Source organism: Hypanus sabinus, chromosome 5 (genome assembly GCF_030144855.1).
Source record: "Hypanus sabinus isolate sHypSab1 chromosome 5, sHypSab1.hap1, whole genome shotgun sequence".
Classification (NCBI taxonomy): domain Eukaryota; kingdom Metazoa; phylum Chordata; class Chondrichthyes; order Myliobatiformes; family Dasyatidae; genus Hypanus; species Hypanus sabinus.
Genome location: NC_082710.1, coordinates 168,034,963 through 168,051,832, shown reverse-complemented (window position 1 = coordinate 168,051,832; position 16,870 = coordinate 168,034,963). Strand labels below are relative to the sequence as shown.

The 16,870-nt window shown below is 47.3% G+C and overlaps 1 protein-coding gene across 1 annotated transcript in view; it reads right to left on the bottom strand.

Annotated features, from left to right (window-relative positions):
• Positions 1-1,710: 1,710 nt before the first annotated feature.
• gabbr1b (gamma-aminobutyric acid (GABA) B receptor, 1b) overlaps positions 1,711-16,870 on the bottom strand; it is a 322,306-nt gene continuing 307,146 nt past the window's right edge. Inside the window, exons 18-23 of the mRNA XM_059969200.1 lie at positions 14,501-14,608; positions 11,340-11,433; positions 11,083-11,210; positions 8,498-8,626; positions 5,672-5,815; positions 1,711-4,014 (exon numbers count right to left, since the gene is read on the bottom strand). Of these exons, the coding sequence (XP_059825183.1) occupies positions 3,766-4,014; positions 5,672-5,815; positions 8,498-8,626; positions 11,083-11,210; positions 11,340-11,433; positions 14,501-14,608 (852 nt within the window). The 3' untranslated portion in view covers positions 1,711-3,765. The remainder of the gene's footprint in view (positions 4,015-5,671; positions 5,816-8,497; positions 8,627-11,082; positions 11,211-11,339; positions 11,434-14,500; positions 14,609-16,870) is intronic.

The window sequence follows — 16,870 nt, the reverse complement described above, 5'->3', positions numbered from 1 at the left end:
GACAGTGGAAAAGTGTGTATGGAAGCAGAGGAGATCGCAGAGGTACTTAATACTTTGCTTCAGTATTTACTATGGAAAAAGGATCTTGGCGATTGTAGGGATGACTTGCAGTGGACTGAAAAGAGGATGTGCTGGAGCTTTTGGAAAGCATCAAGTTGGATAAGTCACTGGGACCAGATGGGATGTAACTCAGGCTACTGTGGGAAGCAAGGAAGGAGATTGCTGAATCTCTGGCGATGATCTTTGCATCATCAATGGGGATGGGAGGTTACGGAGGATTAGAGGGTTGCGGATGCTGTTTCCTTATTTAAACAAATTCATGAAGGCGGAGCCGTAGATGTAGTCTATATGGATTTTGGCAAGGGAATTGATAAGGTACCCTATGCAAGGCTTATTGAGAAAGTAAGGAGGCATGGAATCCAAGGGGACATTGCTTTGTGTATCCAGAACTGGCTTGCCCACAGAAGGCAAAGAGTGGTTGTAGACAGGTCATATTCTGAATGGAGGCTGGTGACCTGTGGTGTGCCTCAGGGATCTGTTCTGGGACCCCTACTCTTTGTGATTTTTATAAATGACCTGGATGAAGAAGTGGAGGGATGTTAGTAAATTTGCTGATGACACAAAGGTTAGGGGTGTTGTGGATAGTGTGGAGGGCTGTCAGAGGTTACAGTGAGACATTGACAGGATGTAAAGCTGGGCTGAGAAGTGGCTGATGGAGTTCAACCCAGATAAGTGTGAGGTGGTTCATTTTGGTATGTCAAATGTGATGCAGAATATAGCATTAATGGCAAGAGTCCTGGCAGTGTGGAGGATCAGAGGGATCTTGGGGTCCAAGTCCATAGGACACTCAAAGCTGCTGCACAGGTTGACTCTGTGGTTAAGAAGACATATGGTGCATTGGCCTTCATCAATCATGGGATTGAGTTTAAGAGCTGAGAGGTAATGTTGCAGCTATATAGGACCCTGGTCAGACCCCACTTGGAGTACTGGGCTCAGTTCTGGTTGCCTCACTATAGGAAGGATGTGGAAGCCATAGAACGGGTGCAGAGGAGATTTACAAGGATGTTGTCTGGGTTGGGGAGCATGCCTTATGAGAATAGGTTGAGTGAACTCGGCTTTTTGTCCTTGGAGTGACGGAGGATGAGAGGTGACCTGATAGAGGTGTATAAGATGATGAGAGGCATTGATCGTGTGAATAGTCAGAGGCTTTTTCCCAGAGCTGAAATGGCTAGCATGAGAGGGCACAGTTTTAAGGTGCTTGGAAGTAGGTACAGAGGAGAAGTCAGGGGTAAGTTTTTTTTTATGCAGAGAGTGATGAGTGTGTGGAATGGGCTGCCAGTGGTGGTGGTGGAGGCGGAAACGATAGGGTCTTTTAAGCGACTCCTGGATGGATACATGGAGCTTAGAAAATTAGAGGGCTATAGGTAAGCCTATGTAGTTCTAAGGTAAGGACATGTTTGGCACAGCTTTGTGGGCTGAAGAGCCTGTATTGTGCTGTAGGTTTTCTATGTTTCTATGAATAAAGACTTTCATATTCTCAGTTCCAGCTTCTGTGTGGCTTAGTTGTAGTCAGTCAGAACACCAATGCCTGTAGTCTTGTGTCCCAGTGTTACTTAGACCATGATTAAGAGTCCTGCCTCTTTCTGGCTGTTATTAATACTACACCAGGAACTTCAAGCCACTGTAACAGAATAGAGGGTAACACTTTTATTATAAACACATCCTTGTTGGCTACAGTGAATGAAACCATCCATGCATCTTGTGAGTGCAAATTCTAAGTGGTCAGTGCGAGTTACAACATGGGAAACAATCACCACTCACTTTGTAATGCGGAACGATCCAGGTTGGTGGGCCCACCCTGACAACCGGTAGCTTGTACGGTCCGAGACGGCGCGAACGAGAATCGGATGGGACAGGTAACATTCTAACGCTTAGGCAGATCTGCAATGGGGGGGGGGAACAGGGGGCACTAAGGGCGAGAACGGGTGCTTTTTGCCCCCCTCCCTCGTCTTGTGTATTGCCAAATTCAAATCGACGGGTTGGGTGTGTTGGTGCCAATCTGCAGCCCCCCCCCTCCCACTCTGCCCACATTTCACAACCCACCCAGACTGTTAGAGCTGAGTCGATACATTTCCTTTGGGTGGTTCCTCTCCCAGCTGGGACACGGTGGTGGGGGGGGGGGGATCTTCATTAAATCTCCCCTCGGAGGTGAGTCTTTGACCGCACTGATTCACCTGTGTTCCCTTCACGATATGGTCTTACACAGGATGAAGTAACCATTTCTCAGAAATGACCTGAGCTGTAAACCTCCACCCCCACTCTCACCCCGGTCTCCTGACGCCACCCCTCTGTTGCAGATGAAACCTACGGCGACTGGAGGTGTCGCAGCCCCAGGGCTCCACGCTGAACTCGGCACTGTCCGGTGCTAGAGGAAGGCGCTTATCTACCTTTCTGGCTTTGTTTCAGGCTTTCTAACATCTGCGGGTTTTGCTTTCTTCTTGCCCTAGTTGGATGATGGGGAGAGGACGGCAGATCATTCATAAAATTTACTGCATCAGTCTGCACCAAAGTTATAAGGTCACCCTGACAGTGTAACATTAAAACTGAGGAGATTCTCTGAATGTAACTCTAAATCCGGCCGCGAGCTAATCTGGAGAAGTCCTTCATAAATGTTGTACATAAGTCAGATGTAATTACAGTTAACGTATCAATTACTACTACAACCCACATGGGGTAGTGAAGTCCTTGGTAAATTTTATACTCAAGTCAGATGTAGTTACAGTTAACGTTTCAATTACAACCACAACCCACAAGGGGGCAACATCGTCCCTGTTCTCGTTCCCCAGAGTCAATGGCAGAGGTGCAACACCAGAAAGACCCGACACGGCCCAGAAAGGGCAGGGCTACTCCTGGAACAGACAGGGATTCAACCCTGAACACCTTTCACTCCCACCCTCGCATCATTTCGCAAGAGATTTCGGAAAGAATGTGGGTATGGGGCGATGATCCCAACAGCAGAGGGGAAAACGAGAGTGGTTGAAGCGTGTTCAAAGGGGCCCTCCTGTACGCTGCGGAGGCTGGCGACTGGATGGATATGGAGGTGGCATACAGGCCAGTAAGGACAAGGACATATTCCTCTGGATATATGTTTAGTTATATCATAAACACAGGGACAGTTCCTCCGAATTTATGGATAAGTTACACTGTAAACATTGGGGCATTTTTTCTGGTTTTACGGAAAAGTTACATCGTAAACACAGGCACAGATTGTCTAGTACACTGGTCAGTAAGCGGGTAAGCACAGGGACGGTTCCTTAGGATTTACAGGGCATTTAATTCGCAAACAAGGGGAGACTCGGTCAGCATTGTGGATCAGCAACTTTGTAAAACGGGGACAATCCTCTGGCTTTATGGGTTAGTTGCATCGTAAACACATAGTTCCTCAGTTATAGAAATCAATTGCAAGGTTAACACATGATTGTAAACGGGGCGGGGTTCCTAATTTTGCTTTGAACATGAAAAAAAAACGAGGACTCATTTCCACTTTATTAAACCCTGCATGTTAACAGTCGACCACAGCCGCGGGCGTGCTCTGGGGTTGTGGCTGGTGTTGGGAGGGTTCGACTGGACGTCTCGGTCCGGTTCTGAGTGAGTGGGAGATAGTGAATAGTCCAATCATTTCCTGACCAGTGCTGAGCTTCGCCGGGCCCTCTAGCCGAGGGGCGCCATTGATTCCGGGACCTGCCGCCACGCCGGGCCCCACCGTCACTTGTAGAGCAGGTGGACCCTGCTACCCTCGCAGTTGTTCCTGCCGAGCTTGCTGCCCTGCTCGGACGAGACCAGGCACTTGACTAGGGGCATGTGGGGCTGGTAGAGCGAGGGCACTGTCCCCGCCGAGTTGCCGTAGTGATTGTCGGCGAGTGTCTCCTTGGCCGCGCCGGAGGGCCGTCTCCGCGACCTCAGCTGTTGTCGCTCGTGGAGCTGCTGCCGCAGTTCAGAGATCCGCTCTTCCTTCTGCATCGGAGGAAGAGAGTCAGGCCGAAGTGATTTCAACATTTAGTCATTAGACTGTGACACACAGACGCCGAATCTGGCCATTCAGCCCATCGAATCTGCGCTACCATTCCATGACTGATTTACTATCCCTCCCTCTGAACACCATCTTCCTGTCTTCTCCCGATAACCTTTGACGCCTCGACTAATGAAAAACCAATCAACCACTGCTTTAAATATATGCAATAACTTGGTCCCCTCAGAGTCTGTGCCAGTTATTTCCTCAGATTCACTACCCTCTGACCAGAAAAATATTCCTCCTCCTCTCCTCTATTCCACGGCTGTGCCCTCTCGTCCTAGTCTCCACTATTGGAAACATCATCTCCACATCCACTCTATCCAGGCCTATAGGTTCCAATGAGACCTAGGATAGGTTGCTAGGATATCAGGTGTGGAGGGGGGGGGGAATATCCTGTATAGAGAGGGGAGAGGAAATATTTGGAATAGAGAGGGAGTGGATATCTAGTATAGTGAATAGTTATCCCATATAGAGATATCCGGTATAGAGAGAGGGGATGGGAGATATCCGGTATAGAGAGGAGGGAGGGGGATATCCAGTATAGCGAATAGAGGGGAGTTATCCCATATAGAGATATCCGGTATAGAGAGAGGGGAGGGGAGATATCCGGTATAGAGAGGGGAGGTGAGGGGAGATATCCGGTATAGAGAGGAGGGAGGGGGATATCCAGTATAGACAATAGAGGGGAATTATCCCATATAGAGATATCCGGTATAGAGAGGAGAGGGGAGGGGAGATATCCGTTATAGAGAGGGGAGGTGAGGGGAGATATATGGTATAGAGAGGGGAGGGGAGATATCCGGTATAGAGAGGAGGGAGGGGGATATCCAGTATAGACAATAGAGGGGAGTTATCCCATATAGAGATATCCGGTATAGAGAGGAGAGGGGAGGGGAGGGGAGATATCTGGTATAGAGAGGGGAGGGGAGGGGAGATATCCGGTATAGAGAGGAGGGAGGGGAATATCCAGTATAGAGAATAGAGGGGAGTTATCCCATATAGAGATATCTGGTATAGAGAAGAGAAGGGGAGTGGTGGGATAGGGGCTGTTGGGTGTTTGGTGGACTGAGGAGGGTGAAGGATGATGGAAGGATGGAGCCAGGTTTTGTGGAGGTGGGGGAAAGGGGGATGAGACAATGAGACAGAGGAGCAGAATGAAGCAGTTTGGCTGATCGAAGCTGCTCTGCCATTTGGTCTTGGCTGATTTATTTTCTCTAGCCATTCTCCTGCCTTCTTCCCGTAACCTTTGACACTCATGCTAATCCAGAATATAGGAACCTCCTCTTCAGATATACCCAATGGCTTGGCCTCTGCATCCACAGATTCATCTCATCTGTTCCTGTTCCGAGGCTGTGCCCTCTCATCCTGGACTCTCACACTAATGGAAACATTCTCGCCTCTCATTCTTCGAAACTCAGAGCTCCCCACACGTTAGTCCTTTCATTCCTGGGATCATTTTTGTGAACATTCTGGACTCTCTCCAATGCCAGCACATCCTTTCTTAGATAAGGGATCCAAAACTACTGACAATGCTCTATCGCCTTATAAAGTTTGCTCTGGAGTTACGAATCTGCAGTGCTTACGCTGATTGCCCCTCACCTCCGCAATGATCTTTTCCAGCTCCCTGTTCTCCTTCTCCAGCTGCCGTGACTTCTCCTCATCGTTATTGTTGGTCGACGAGCCCGTCTTCATAGTGTCCTGCTGCTCGGACTGCCACTCTCCTCGTGTTATCAGCCTCCGCATCTGCAGGGAGACACAAGCGCACAGGTCAATGTGCAGAGAATGGAGGGATCAGGGCATTGTGTCAGCTGAAGGCCCTGTTCCTGTGCTGTCAGTGGAGTGAGGCTGGAGAGAGGAGGTCTCATGTTTGCCTACTCCCTTGTGGTACAACTTTATTAGACTTTGGCTAGGCCACAGCTGGCATTCTGGGTGCAGTTCTGGTCACAATAGGAAGAAAGTGTTTCCTCTGATTCCAAAGGAGAATCACCAGGATGGAGTGTTTCAGTTATGAGGAGAGACTGGATGGTTTAGATTCCCTGGAATGGCGGGGGTGGGAGGGAAGAATCTGGAAGTAGTGTACGAAATTGCGAGAGTCATAGATAGGGGAGGTAATAGAAAACTGCTCTCTATAGAAATGGTATGTAAAGCAGTTGGGATGTTTTGCAATCGTATAAGATGATGGAGAGGCAGCATTTAGAATATCGTGTTCAGTTTCAGACACCCTGCTGTCATGCAGCTGGGAAGAATGTAGAGGAGATTGATGAGGATGTTGCTGGATTCTGGGAGACTGAGTTATGGAGGAAACTTAAGCAGGCTGGGACTAACTTCACTGGAGTGTAGGAGGCAGAGGGGTGACCTTATAGAGGTGCATAAAATCATGGGCTCAAGGCTCCCAGTCTTCTTTCCAGAATAGGGTATAGGTCTAAGAGTGAGAGGGGAGAGGAACTCTTCCATCCAGAGCATGGTCAATAGGTGAAATGAGCTGTCAGAGGAAGTGGTAGAGGCGGGTACATTAACATGGATAGGATATGTTTAGAGCAGCGGTTCCTAACCCTTACAATGAACCAAGGGGTTTGTAGACCCCAGGATACGAACGCCTGGTAAACAGGGATATAGGACAGTTGCAGGCAAAGGACTGGTTTACATCAGCGGGGACCTAATTGGGTGAAGGACCTACTTCGATGAATCTGTGGGGAAAATTAGAGTGGGGTAAGGTGTAAGAGGTTTAGAGGGCACCTAATGAGGAGGTTTTTCACTCAGAGGGTGCTGGAATCTGGAATGCATTGCTTGAGGAGCAGTGGAGGCAGAGACTCTCATGATGTTTGAGGTATCTGAATGAGCACCTGAATTGCCAGGCTGAGAAGGCAATGGACAAAGTACTGGCAATTGGAATTAGTGTAGATGGTGATTGATATGAATAAGATGGACCTGCTGCTCTGTTGTCTGCTTTATGAGAGCGAGGCCATTCACCCCACCGAGTCTATGCCAGCTCCCAGAGTAGTCCCACCCCACCAGAGTGGCCTACTCCCTCTCATCTCCCCCACTATTTTTCTCGTCCTTGAATGAATAAATTGAAATTACACTGGTTCCGCACCTACAATGAAGTTGAACGTGTAGTGTGGAGCTCCCATCGTGACTCATGGATGGGACAATCTTGCATTTGTGTAGCAAATATCCAAGTGCGGTCTGACCGGAGTTTTATAAAGCTACAAATTAACCCTACATTTTGGGTTTAAAGTCTCAACTAATAAAGGTAAGCAAGCCATATGTTTGCTTTTCCATCCTGGGCAGCAACTTTCAACGAATGAACACCCGTTGCCTGCACATGATCCGTATCCCTACATTCTCCACACATTCATCTGCCTAAGAGTTTCTGAAATGTCACTGACCTTCCAGGTTGTTGTAACTCCTGAACCCAGGTAAATATCATGTAAATCTTTCTTTTCTTACTGACTAATGTTAATGTAAATGTATATTTTTAAATACGGTAACTGTGCACTGTTCTCTATCTTGACCTTGACTCTTGACCTCACAATCTGTCTCATCGTGACCTTGCACCATATTGTCTGTCTACACTTCACTTTCTCGGTAACTGTAACACCCTATTCTACAGTCTGTTACTGCTTGTCCTTGTCCTCCCTCAAAGCACTATTCTGACACACGGGAGGGGGCACGGTTAGCGCAATCCTTTACAGTGCCAATTGAAGGTTTGATTCCCACCTCTGTCTGTAAGGAGATTTTACATTCTCCCTGTGGTTTCCCCCCCAGGTGCTCTGCTGTCCTCCCACATCCAAAGGGTTAGGGTCAGTAAGTTGTGGGCATGCTATGTCGGAGCCAGAAGTGTGGCAACAGTCGTGGGGTGTCCACAGCACATTCTCAGACCTTGTTGCTCGTCGACGCAAACGATGCTTTTCACTCTATGTTCCGAAGTACGTTTGACAAATGAAGCAAATCTTTAATGAAATGATTGGGATGAATAAATGGCTTTCACTGAACCTCTGCAGGCATGAGAATAATAAACCAATTTACCGATTTACCAATATAACATTAACGTAGTTTTTCGTGTAGGCTTGAATTCTATCCCTGTTCAAATGAGCCCTGGTGCTTTGCATTTTATGAGTTCATTTACATATTTTTAATGACCTGTGTATCCGTCATTCCCCCCTTTTTGTTGGTTACTTTGCAAGTACAAATCTTCCTGCAGAATGCAACACCTCACTCTGGTTAATTTGCAATTCTGCATGTTCATATATAGTCCCAATCTTCCTCTGACTCAACACCGTGATGTCACCTCCCTTGAGCTCCCAGCACGGACGGCCCCCCTAGGCTCAGTGACACCTCCGGGGTTCAGCTGCAAGCAGACAGGTCCAAGCCTCAGTCTGGGCTCCTCTGGGGAAGGGCTGAGGGCAGAAGGGAGTCACAAACCTTTGGGACGAAGAGAACCACCAGGGTGATGTAGACGGAGAACACGACAGCGAGGGAGGCAAAGGCAAAGGCGGCATCCTGCTGGCTGCTGACGATCATGGTCACCGGGGCTGTGATCATACAGAGCACCTGCAGAGGGGAGGGGCGGGGAGAGGGAAGGGTTAAAAAAGGGTGCGAGTGAAAGATGGAGAGAGAATGGGAGAGGGAGGGTGAGGGTGAAAGGTGGAGAGAAAATGGGAAAGAGAGAGGGAGGGGGATGGGTTGAGGGAGAAGGGCAGAGAGAGAGACAAACAGAATAAAAGAGAATGAGAATAGGAATAAGGGAGGGAGAATGGAGAAGAGCAAGAGGGAGAGGTGGGGGAAAGGAGAGGGAAGAGGATGGGGGAGAGAGGAGAGGGAGATTAGCCCGTGTCATAAAATACCTTCATTTACATAGCATCTTGTGGACCTCTCAAGAACATGAGAAAATAGGAATAGTGAAGGCCACTTGACCACCTTTCAAAGCGATTATGACTGATCTATGCTTGCCTCTTCTCCTCTTCTGTGCCATTACCCAAAAAACCAACAATTCCTCAATCTTTCAAATAAGTATTTCTCTCCACCTTATCACTATCTAATTCCAGCTTCCTTGGACAGAGAATTCAAGAACTTCATCACCCTCAGAATGAAGACATTTCTGAACACCTCAGTGTAAAGGACTGCCTCTCCTCTTCAATGTAACCACGTCCCTTTGTTCATGACTGCTGGAAACATTTTAACATCTACCCTGTCAAGCACTCTTGGTCTTGGATTGGTTTAAGGGGATTATATATAGAATAATATATCCTGGGAGTGAGTTACAGGCTGGGATCTAATCCGGGGCTTCAGGGGAGTTTACACATAGAACAATGGAACCCCGGGAGTGAGCTAGAGTTCCAGTGGTGTGCTTTGGCACAAGTGGAATATGGATCGTGCAGGCAAATGGGGTAAGTATGGGTGAATTGGGATGAACATTGTAGGTGAAGGACTAGTTTCTGTGCTGTTGGACTCTACAAATGGATTTCAGAGATTGTGATACTCATGCTGGTAGACTCCAGCCTGACGGGAATTTGCTTGTCATCCAGAATGTCTCCTGTTTCTCACACCAGCCTTCCCCCTGCTCAGTGCCCTCACTCCTGACCCTACCAAGGTCACAAGATGGCTGGAGACAGTACCAAGTTACACAGCAAATTAACTAGCTGCTTTGAAGGAACAGATTCTGACACATATTGGGTCTTTGGGGATGCTTTAATACAGGGTTCTTTGAGAAATTATGGGGATCTATCTCAATCTATATCTATTTATGGGTTCTCTGTAGGAAATTACAAGATTTCTAATTGATCTGTAGAATCTGTCGGGTATTTATGAGGTTTTAATGGATCTATTCGGGGTGGCAGGGTGGGGATACGTCTCTACCAGAGGAGGTGTGAAGTGCTCCTTCCCTCCACTAGTCTGCAGGTCACCCTTGGGCAAGGTGCAGCACCTGATTAGCCCCTCGATCAGGGTCATGTGAAGCCATGGGGAGCAGGTAGTGGATGGTTGTACGAGCAGCTAGTATGTATCACAAGACCTGGTTATGTGACCACTGACAGCAGGCAGACAATCTGTGAAGAGTATTGATAAAGGCTGGTGTCACCTGTCTTGTAAAGACAATGCCAGAAGAAAGCAATAACAAACCATTAAAATTTGCCAAGAATAATCTATAGGATTTCCCTGGGGATCTGTGGGGGTTTCCTTGAATCTATAATGTTTCTATGAGGATTTGCAGTGGGATTTTTAATGGATCTGTCAGATTTCTATGGGATCTTCAGGCTTCTAATGAATCGATGGGGTTTCTATGGAAATTTGTCAAAACCTTTGGGAGTCTAATGGATATATGAATTCTATAGGGATCTGCAAGATGGGTCTTGTAATGGATTTATAGGTTTCCATGGGGATTTGCAGGGATATGTGGGATCTGAATTGATCTACAAGGTTTCTATGGGGATCTGTAAGGATTGTCTATGTTCCTTGTGGATCTTCATTGTTTCATTGTATGGTGATTTATATGCTTCTGCTGGTTCCATTGGCCTCTGTAGGGATCTACAGGACTTCTAATGAATCTATAAGGCTTCCATGAAGATCTGTGGGGATCTAAGATGCTTCTGATGCTTTCTGTGGGGATGAATGGGGATTTTAATGGATACCTAGAGTTTCTGTAGGATCCATAAGGGTTCTAATGGTTTGTGCCCTTTTCCAATCCTGATCAGCCTGAAACATTGAGGTTTATTCCCTTCCATAGCCCCACACACGGAGTTCCTCTAGCACTTTGTGTGTGTTCTATTGGACCTATAGGTGAGCTACAGAGCTTCTAATGATCTCTATGGTATTTTATGGTGAACTACAGGGATCTAAAGGGCCTCTAGGGTTTCTAATGGGAAGCACCAGAGCAGGTGTCTAGAGGTTTGACCACATAAATGGAGAGGAAGGTGGGAGAGGATTGTTGGGGTGAGGGATTTCCGAAGATGAAGATCCAGGAATGGCTGGAGGTTGGGAAGGGATCTCCTAACCCTAACTCTAACGCTTACGGCCACATTGTAGATGGCCATGCCCACGGCCCGGTGGTCGTTGATCTTCTCTGTGGAAACGCTCTTCGTCTCGTAGGCCAGGAAGATCCCCAGGAGGAGCAGCAAGCCCTTGTATCCATAAACAATTCCTGCAGGCCAGAGAGGGGAAAGGAGTTATGATAGGTGGGGTGCACTGCATTCAAGATGAGGAGGTAAGGAGTCAATGTCGAGGTGTGGCAGCCCGTCCCTTCCCCTCCACCTGTAACTAGGCCACTCACCGAGCCAGGTGTTCATCTTCTTGGAACTGCAGTGCTCCAGCTGTGGTAGGATCAGCACGTCCTGATCTCCGGCGGGAGCCTCTTTGGTGAACTCCTGCCGGGAGAAGCAGGCAGGAGATGTCAGGGTTTCAAATCCTGCCCCCAGCTGCCAAACCTCACCTAGACCCCCTGAATCAACCTCTTCCTGGCAATTGGCTTATTCACCCCACAGTGTCCTTCCATCAATGCCCAAACACAATAAAAACCCTTCTTGTTCTTCCACACAGTCAGAGGGAGATTCTGGGCCCTTCAGCCCACCAAGTCTTTATCGTTATTAACCGCACATTTCCATTACCTCTACATCAGTCTCAGTTTATCCCTCCTATGTTTGCGATGGTGCCTACCACTCACCTGAGAATGGCCAATTAGCTCAGTATCACCCTAAAGGACTCCCATCTCCCGTTGAGTCAATGCGGGAAAAGGCTCTTAGGCCCAACTTGTCCGTGCTGACCAAAGTACTCATGAGTTAGGTCTAAACCTTTTCTATTCTTTGGAGAATGAAAGGAGACTTGATAGAGACTGCAATAGTTGGGTGTATAAAAGGAGGATGGGAGGATGAACACAGAGCCCTAGGGCTTTGTCAAATAGTACAAGCTGAATCACCTGCAGCTCAACATCAGTACGACAAAGAAGATGATGATAGTCTTTAGGAAGACTAAGCCTGCACTGCTCCCTGTTACTATTAATGGTGAGGACGTGGATATGGTGAGGAACTACAAGTACCTGGAGGTGCAACTGGGTGACAGACAAATGGAGCACCGACACAGAAGCTGTGTACAAGGGCCAGAGTCGGCTCTACTTCCTGAAGAAACTGAGCTCCTTTGGAGTATATAGGCCTCTTCTTCACATGTTCAACCTGTTGTCTGTTGTCAGCAGTACAATCTATTATGCAGTGATGTGCTGGGGCAATGATAGTAACACAGGTGATGCCAACAGGCTCAATAAATTGATTAGAAAGCCTGGCTGTCAATGGAAATCAAATTGGGCACACTGGAGGCTGTGGTAGAACAAAAGGCCCTACAGAAAGTCCTGGCAATTTTGGACAATGTATCTCACCCTCTGCAAGAACCTTGGCTGAACAGAGGAGCACATATAGTAACAGACTAAGACAACTGTGCTGCTCCAAAGAGCGCTATGTGAGGTCATTCCTATTCTTGGCCATTGGGCTTTATAATGAGTCAACCTATATCCGGGGAAGTGATGACTCCCCTCTTGTCAGACTGTTTGAGGTAACTTACCTATTTATTCTTTCTTACTTCTCTTCTAATATTAGTATATTTGTACAGCTGTGTGCTTGTAATGCTACGGTGACACTGTAATTTCCTTTGTGATCAATAAGGTGTCCAGCTATCTGTAAGATGATAAGAGGAATAGAGGGAGTGGACAGCCAGTGCCTTTATCCCAGGGTGGCAATGGCTAATATAAGAAGAGTAGCACAGCGACGACTTGCTGGTAGCAAACAAAACTACTAACTTCTTTATTAATCACACATTTTCTCTAAAACGATCATGGCAATCAATAGCCTGTAACTTCTCTGTCAGAGTTGAACTTTTGAACAGCCTGTACAACTTGGCATTTTTGCAGTGTGAACTAAAGTCTTGAAGCTGCAGGACGATTGTGGCATGGCATGGCATGTATGGGCTGAATTGAGATGGTGGTGCCCAGGTCTGAGAGTGGGGAGCAATGCTCTGCACTGAACTGAGGCCATGGCCTGTCTGCGACTGGCTTCGTGGCTGTGCGTTCACTTTTATGAGCTTTAGTTCTGAATGCTATTTGCTTACTTTTGTTGTTTGCACAATTTGTTTTTCTCCTCCTGCAAATTGGGTCTTCTTTTTACTGGGTTCTGTTGGATTTCTGTGTTTTGTGGCTGCCTGTAAGGAGATGAACCTCAGGGTTGTGTATAGTGTACGTACTTTGATAATAAATGTACTTAGAACTTTGGAGGAAAGTATAAGTCAGAGGTGGGGCTGTTACACTGAGAGCAGTGGCTCAGTGAAATACTCTGCCTGGGGAGGCAGGGACATTTAATAGATTCTTCGAGAGGCATATGGATGACAGAACAATATAGGAGGAAGGGGTTAGATCAGGGGTCGGCAACCCGCGGCTCCGGAGCCGCATGCAGCTCTTTGATCTCTGTGCTGCGGCTCCCCATGGTTTGTTAGTTTTTGAAATGTAATTCGAAATTTGAAGATTATGGTGATCTTGTACAATCTAAAAACTTTGTGGCGACACCATTTCCTGGCACATCCGAACCGGCTCACAATTAGCCACCGTTCCGGCTAAGGGAGATAGCCTACAGGGGTTTGTGAGTACGTGTCTTTTGGAGCATCCGCGCCCACGGGGACGGGTTGAGGGAGGCTTTAAATCAAGGCTGTTTAGTTCGAATAAAGTTACCTTTGACTGCAGTGTCTTTATTTTAGCGCTGCGTGTAGCGCTACACTGCTACAACGTGTTTTTTATCGCTATTGATATACATCACCACTGCCAATGCCTGACACCCGCCAGTGCGCGCTTTCTTTTAATTCATCGATCCAAGGTAGGCTAACTATGGAGTAACCTTCAACCCAACGTCTTTTTTTCGGAGTTCAAAATGTTTTTGTTGCATGCAGAAATGTAATTTCGTTTTCTCTGCAGGAGTTCATCAATTTCATAAATGCAACACATTATAGTTTGTTTATACATAGCATAAAGGCAAAAAAAACCCGTTGTATGCAGTGTTATTTCATTTTAAATGTCAAACGGGTTTTGTGGCTCCCAGTGTTTTCTGTGGGAAATGGGTCCATATTGGCTCTTTCAGTGGTAAACGTTGCCGACCCCTGGGTTAGATTGATCTTGGAGAGATGAGCACAACACCGTGGGCTGAAGGGCCTGTACTGTGCTGTACTGTTCTATATTCCATCTTCACATGCTTCTTAAACATTTTTTCTGTACACATCTCTACTTCTTCCTCATTCTATAGGTGCACCACTATCTGTTGCTCTTCTCCTAGCAGTGCACTCCTTCCCCAGACTCTCTACCTCTGTGTCAGGGGACACTCTGCTGCCATAGGTCCATTCCCCCTTTCCTTCTGAGCATCCCCCTGACACCGATACCCCGTATTGGGTCGTACCCCCCGCCCTCACCTCAACGGTGCGGTGAAGCGGGTCGACCAGCTGCCAGATGGCCAGGGTGATGATGTCGATGGCCAGCAGCACACTGACCGTGGCATACAGCTTCCAGGGCTCCAGGTGCTGCGGGAGAGCAGAGCGCAGTCAGTGTAAAAACTCAGGGTGAAAGAAGGTTAGTCACACCCACAAAGTTAGATGTGTAGCATTCTGTCCTCTACCCCGCTGCTGGGGCACTGTCCTCTCCCCCATGGACCCAAAGTTGTCCTCTTTTTGCCCCTCTAGTGGTGTTTCCCACTGAGTACGCAACCGATTAAATCTGCACGCACACACACACACATACGCGTGCGCGTGCGTGCCTTGGGAAAAGTTCTTGTCTCCAGCACTGTCTACCCTCAACTCAAACACCAAATAAAACCATTCACATGCTTTTATTCCATAAACATATCTATTCCTGATGTACAAGGCTGTCTCTCACTATCCAGCAACAAGCAACCTGCTGGAGAAACTCAGCAGGTTGAGCAGAATCTGGGGGGTAAAGGAATTGTCAAAGTTTGGGTCAACTCCTGTATTAACACATTCTCCTGGAGGAGGAGAGGAGCAGTAGGACAGGAGAAGGATATAGGGGAGGTGGAGATAGAGGAAGGGAAGGAGAGAAATAGATCACAGAGAGAGAGAGAGATGGGGTGAGAGAGGGACAGAAAGAGCAAGACAGTGAAATGGTCAGAGAGAAGGAGGGAGGGAGAGAGAGAGAGAGAGAGAGAGAGAGAAAGATAAAAAGAAAGTGAGACAGAGTAAGTTGGAGGAGCCAGGGGAATAGAGAGAGGGAGAATGGCCCTTGTGGTATTGATCCCCACCCAGGAACCAACATGGCCACTATGAGCAGAGGCCTCCTCTTGTGTTTCTCTTCACCTGTCCAAAACGGCTGACCTCTCACCCTGAGCCCCTTCCCCTAGCACCTTCACCAGTCTCCTTACACCCACCCTGCTGTCACTCTCATTCCAAGAACATGCCCCTCGAAATGACCCCTCATTCCTTGAAGTTACAGAGGACAAGGTGGAGTATCATTCACCTTCTTAGCAACCAGGGTGTGAGGATACCCTGTGTTTGCTGACTCTGTGGCCTGCAACATGGGGCCAGTTACTCTGGTACCTGATTGTTCTGGAACCCCTGGCATTCCAACATGGGACGCTCTTTAGTCCAAGTATGATCAGGCATCTGGAATGTGGGACAAGTGTGTGACCGAGGCTGGGAGAAAGCTGAGGAACATCAGGCGACAGTAATGCTGGCATGTTTGTGTTCGGAGACGGTCTGGAGTGTTTTGGACTGGTTTATTATGGTCACATGTAACACAATATAGTAAAAAAAAGTCTGTCTGCCATTCACTCAGGTCAACTATAAATATATTGAGGTAGTACCAAACTAGACTGTAGAATATAATATTACATTTATAGAGGAAGTGCAGTGCAGGCAGACAATAAGGTGAAAGGGCCAAGACAAAGTAGAAAGGGAGATCAAGAGTTCATCTTTTGAACTTTGAAGAGTTTCATCTGAAAACAGTGGGATAGAAGATGACCTTCAGTTTAGAGTTTAGTACTGTGTGTTTCAGACTTTTGTACCTCCTGCCCAAGAGTGAGAAGAGAGAATACCCAGGGTGGGAGGGGTTACATTGGCTGCTTTCCCGAGGCAGGAGGAGGTACAGTCAGAGGAGATTCAGGGGAGGCCGATATTTAAGACCATAAGATACAAGAGCAGAATTAAGCACTTGGCCATCAAGCCAGCTCTGGCATTTCATCACGGCTGATCCAATTTTCCTCTCAGCCGCAATCTCCTGCCTTCTCCCCATATACCTTCATGCTCTGACAAATCAAGAATCTATTAAATATACATAAAGACTTGGCCTCCACAGCTGTCCGGCAAAGAATTCCACAGATGCACCACTCTCTGACTAAAGAAATTCCTCCTCTTCTCCATTCTAAAATGACACCTCTCTATTCTGAGGCTGTGTCCTTTTGGTCTTAGACTCTCCCACCATAGGAAACATCCCCTCCACAACCACTCCATTGAGGCCTTTCACCATTCAATAGGTTTCAATGAGCTCACCCCACCCCCCATTCTTCTGAATTCTAGTGAATACAGGCCCAGAGCCATCAAACACTCTTCATATGACAAACCGTTCAAACCTGAACCTCCTTTGAACCATTTCCAGTTTCAGCACATCCTTTCTAAGATAAGGGCTCAAACCTGCTCACATTACTCCAAGTGAGGACTCACCTGTTCTTTATAAAGTTTCAACATTACATCTTTGCATTTATATTCTAGTTCTCTTGATATGAATGCTGACATTGCATTTGCCTTCCTCACCACAGACTCAACTTGCAAATTAAC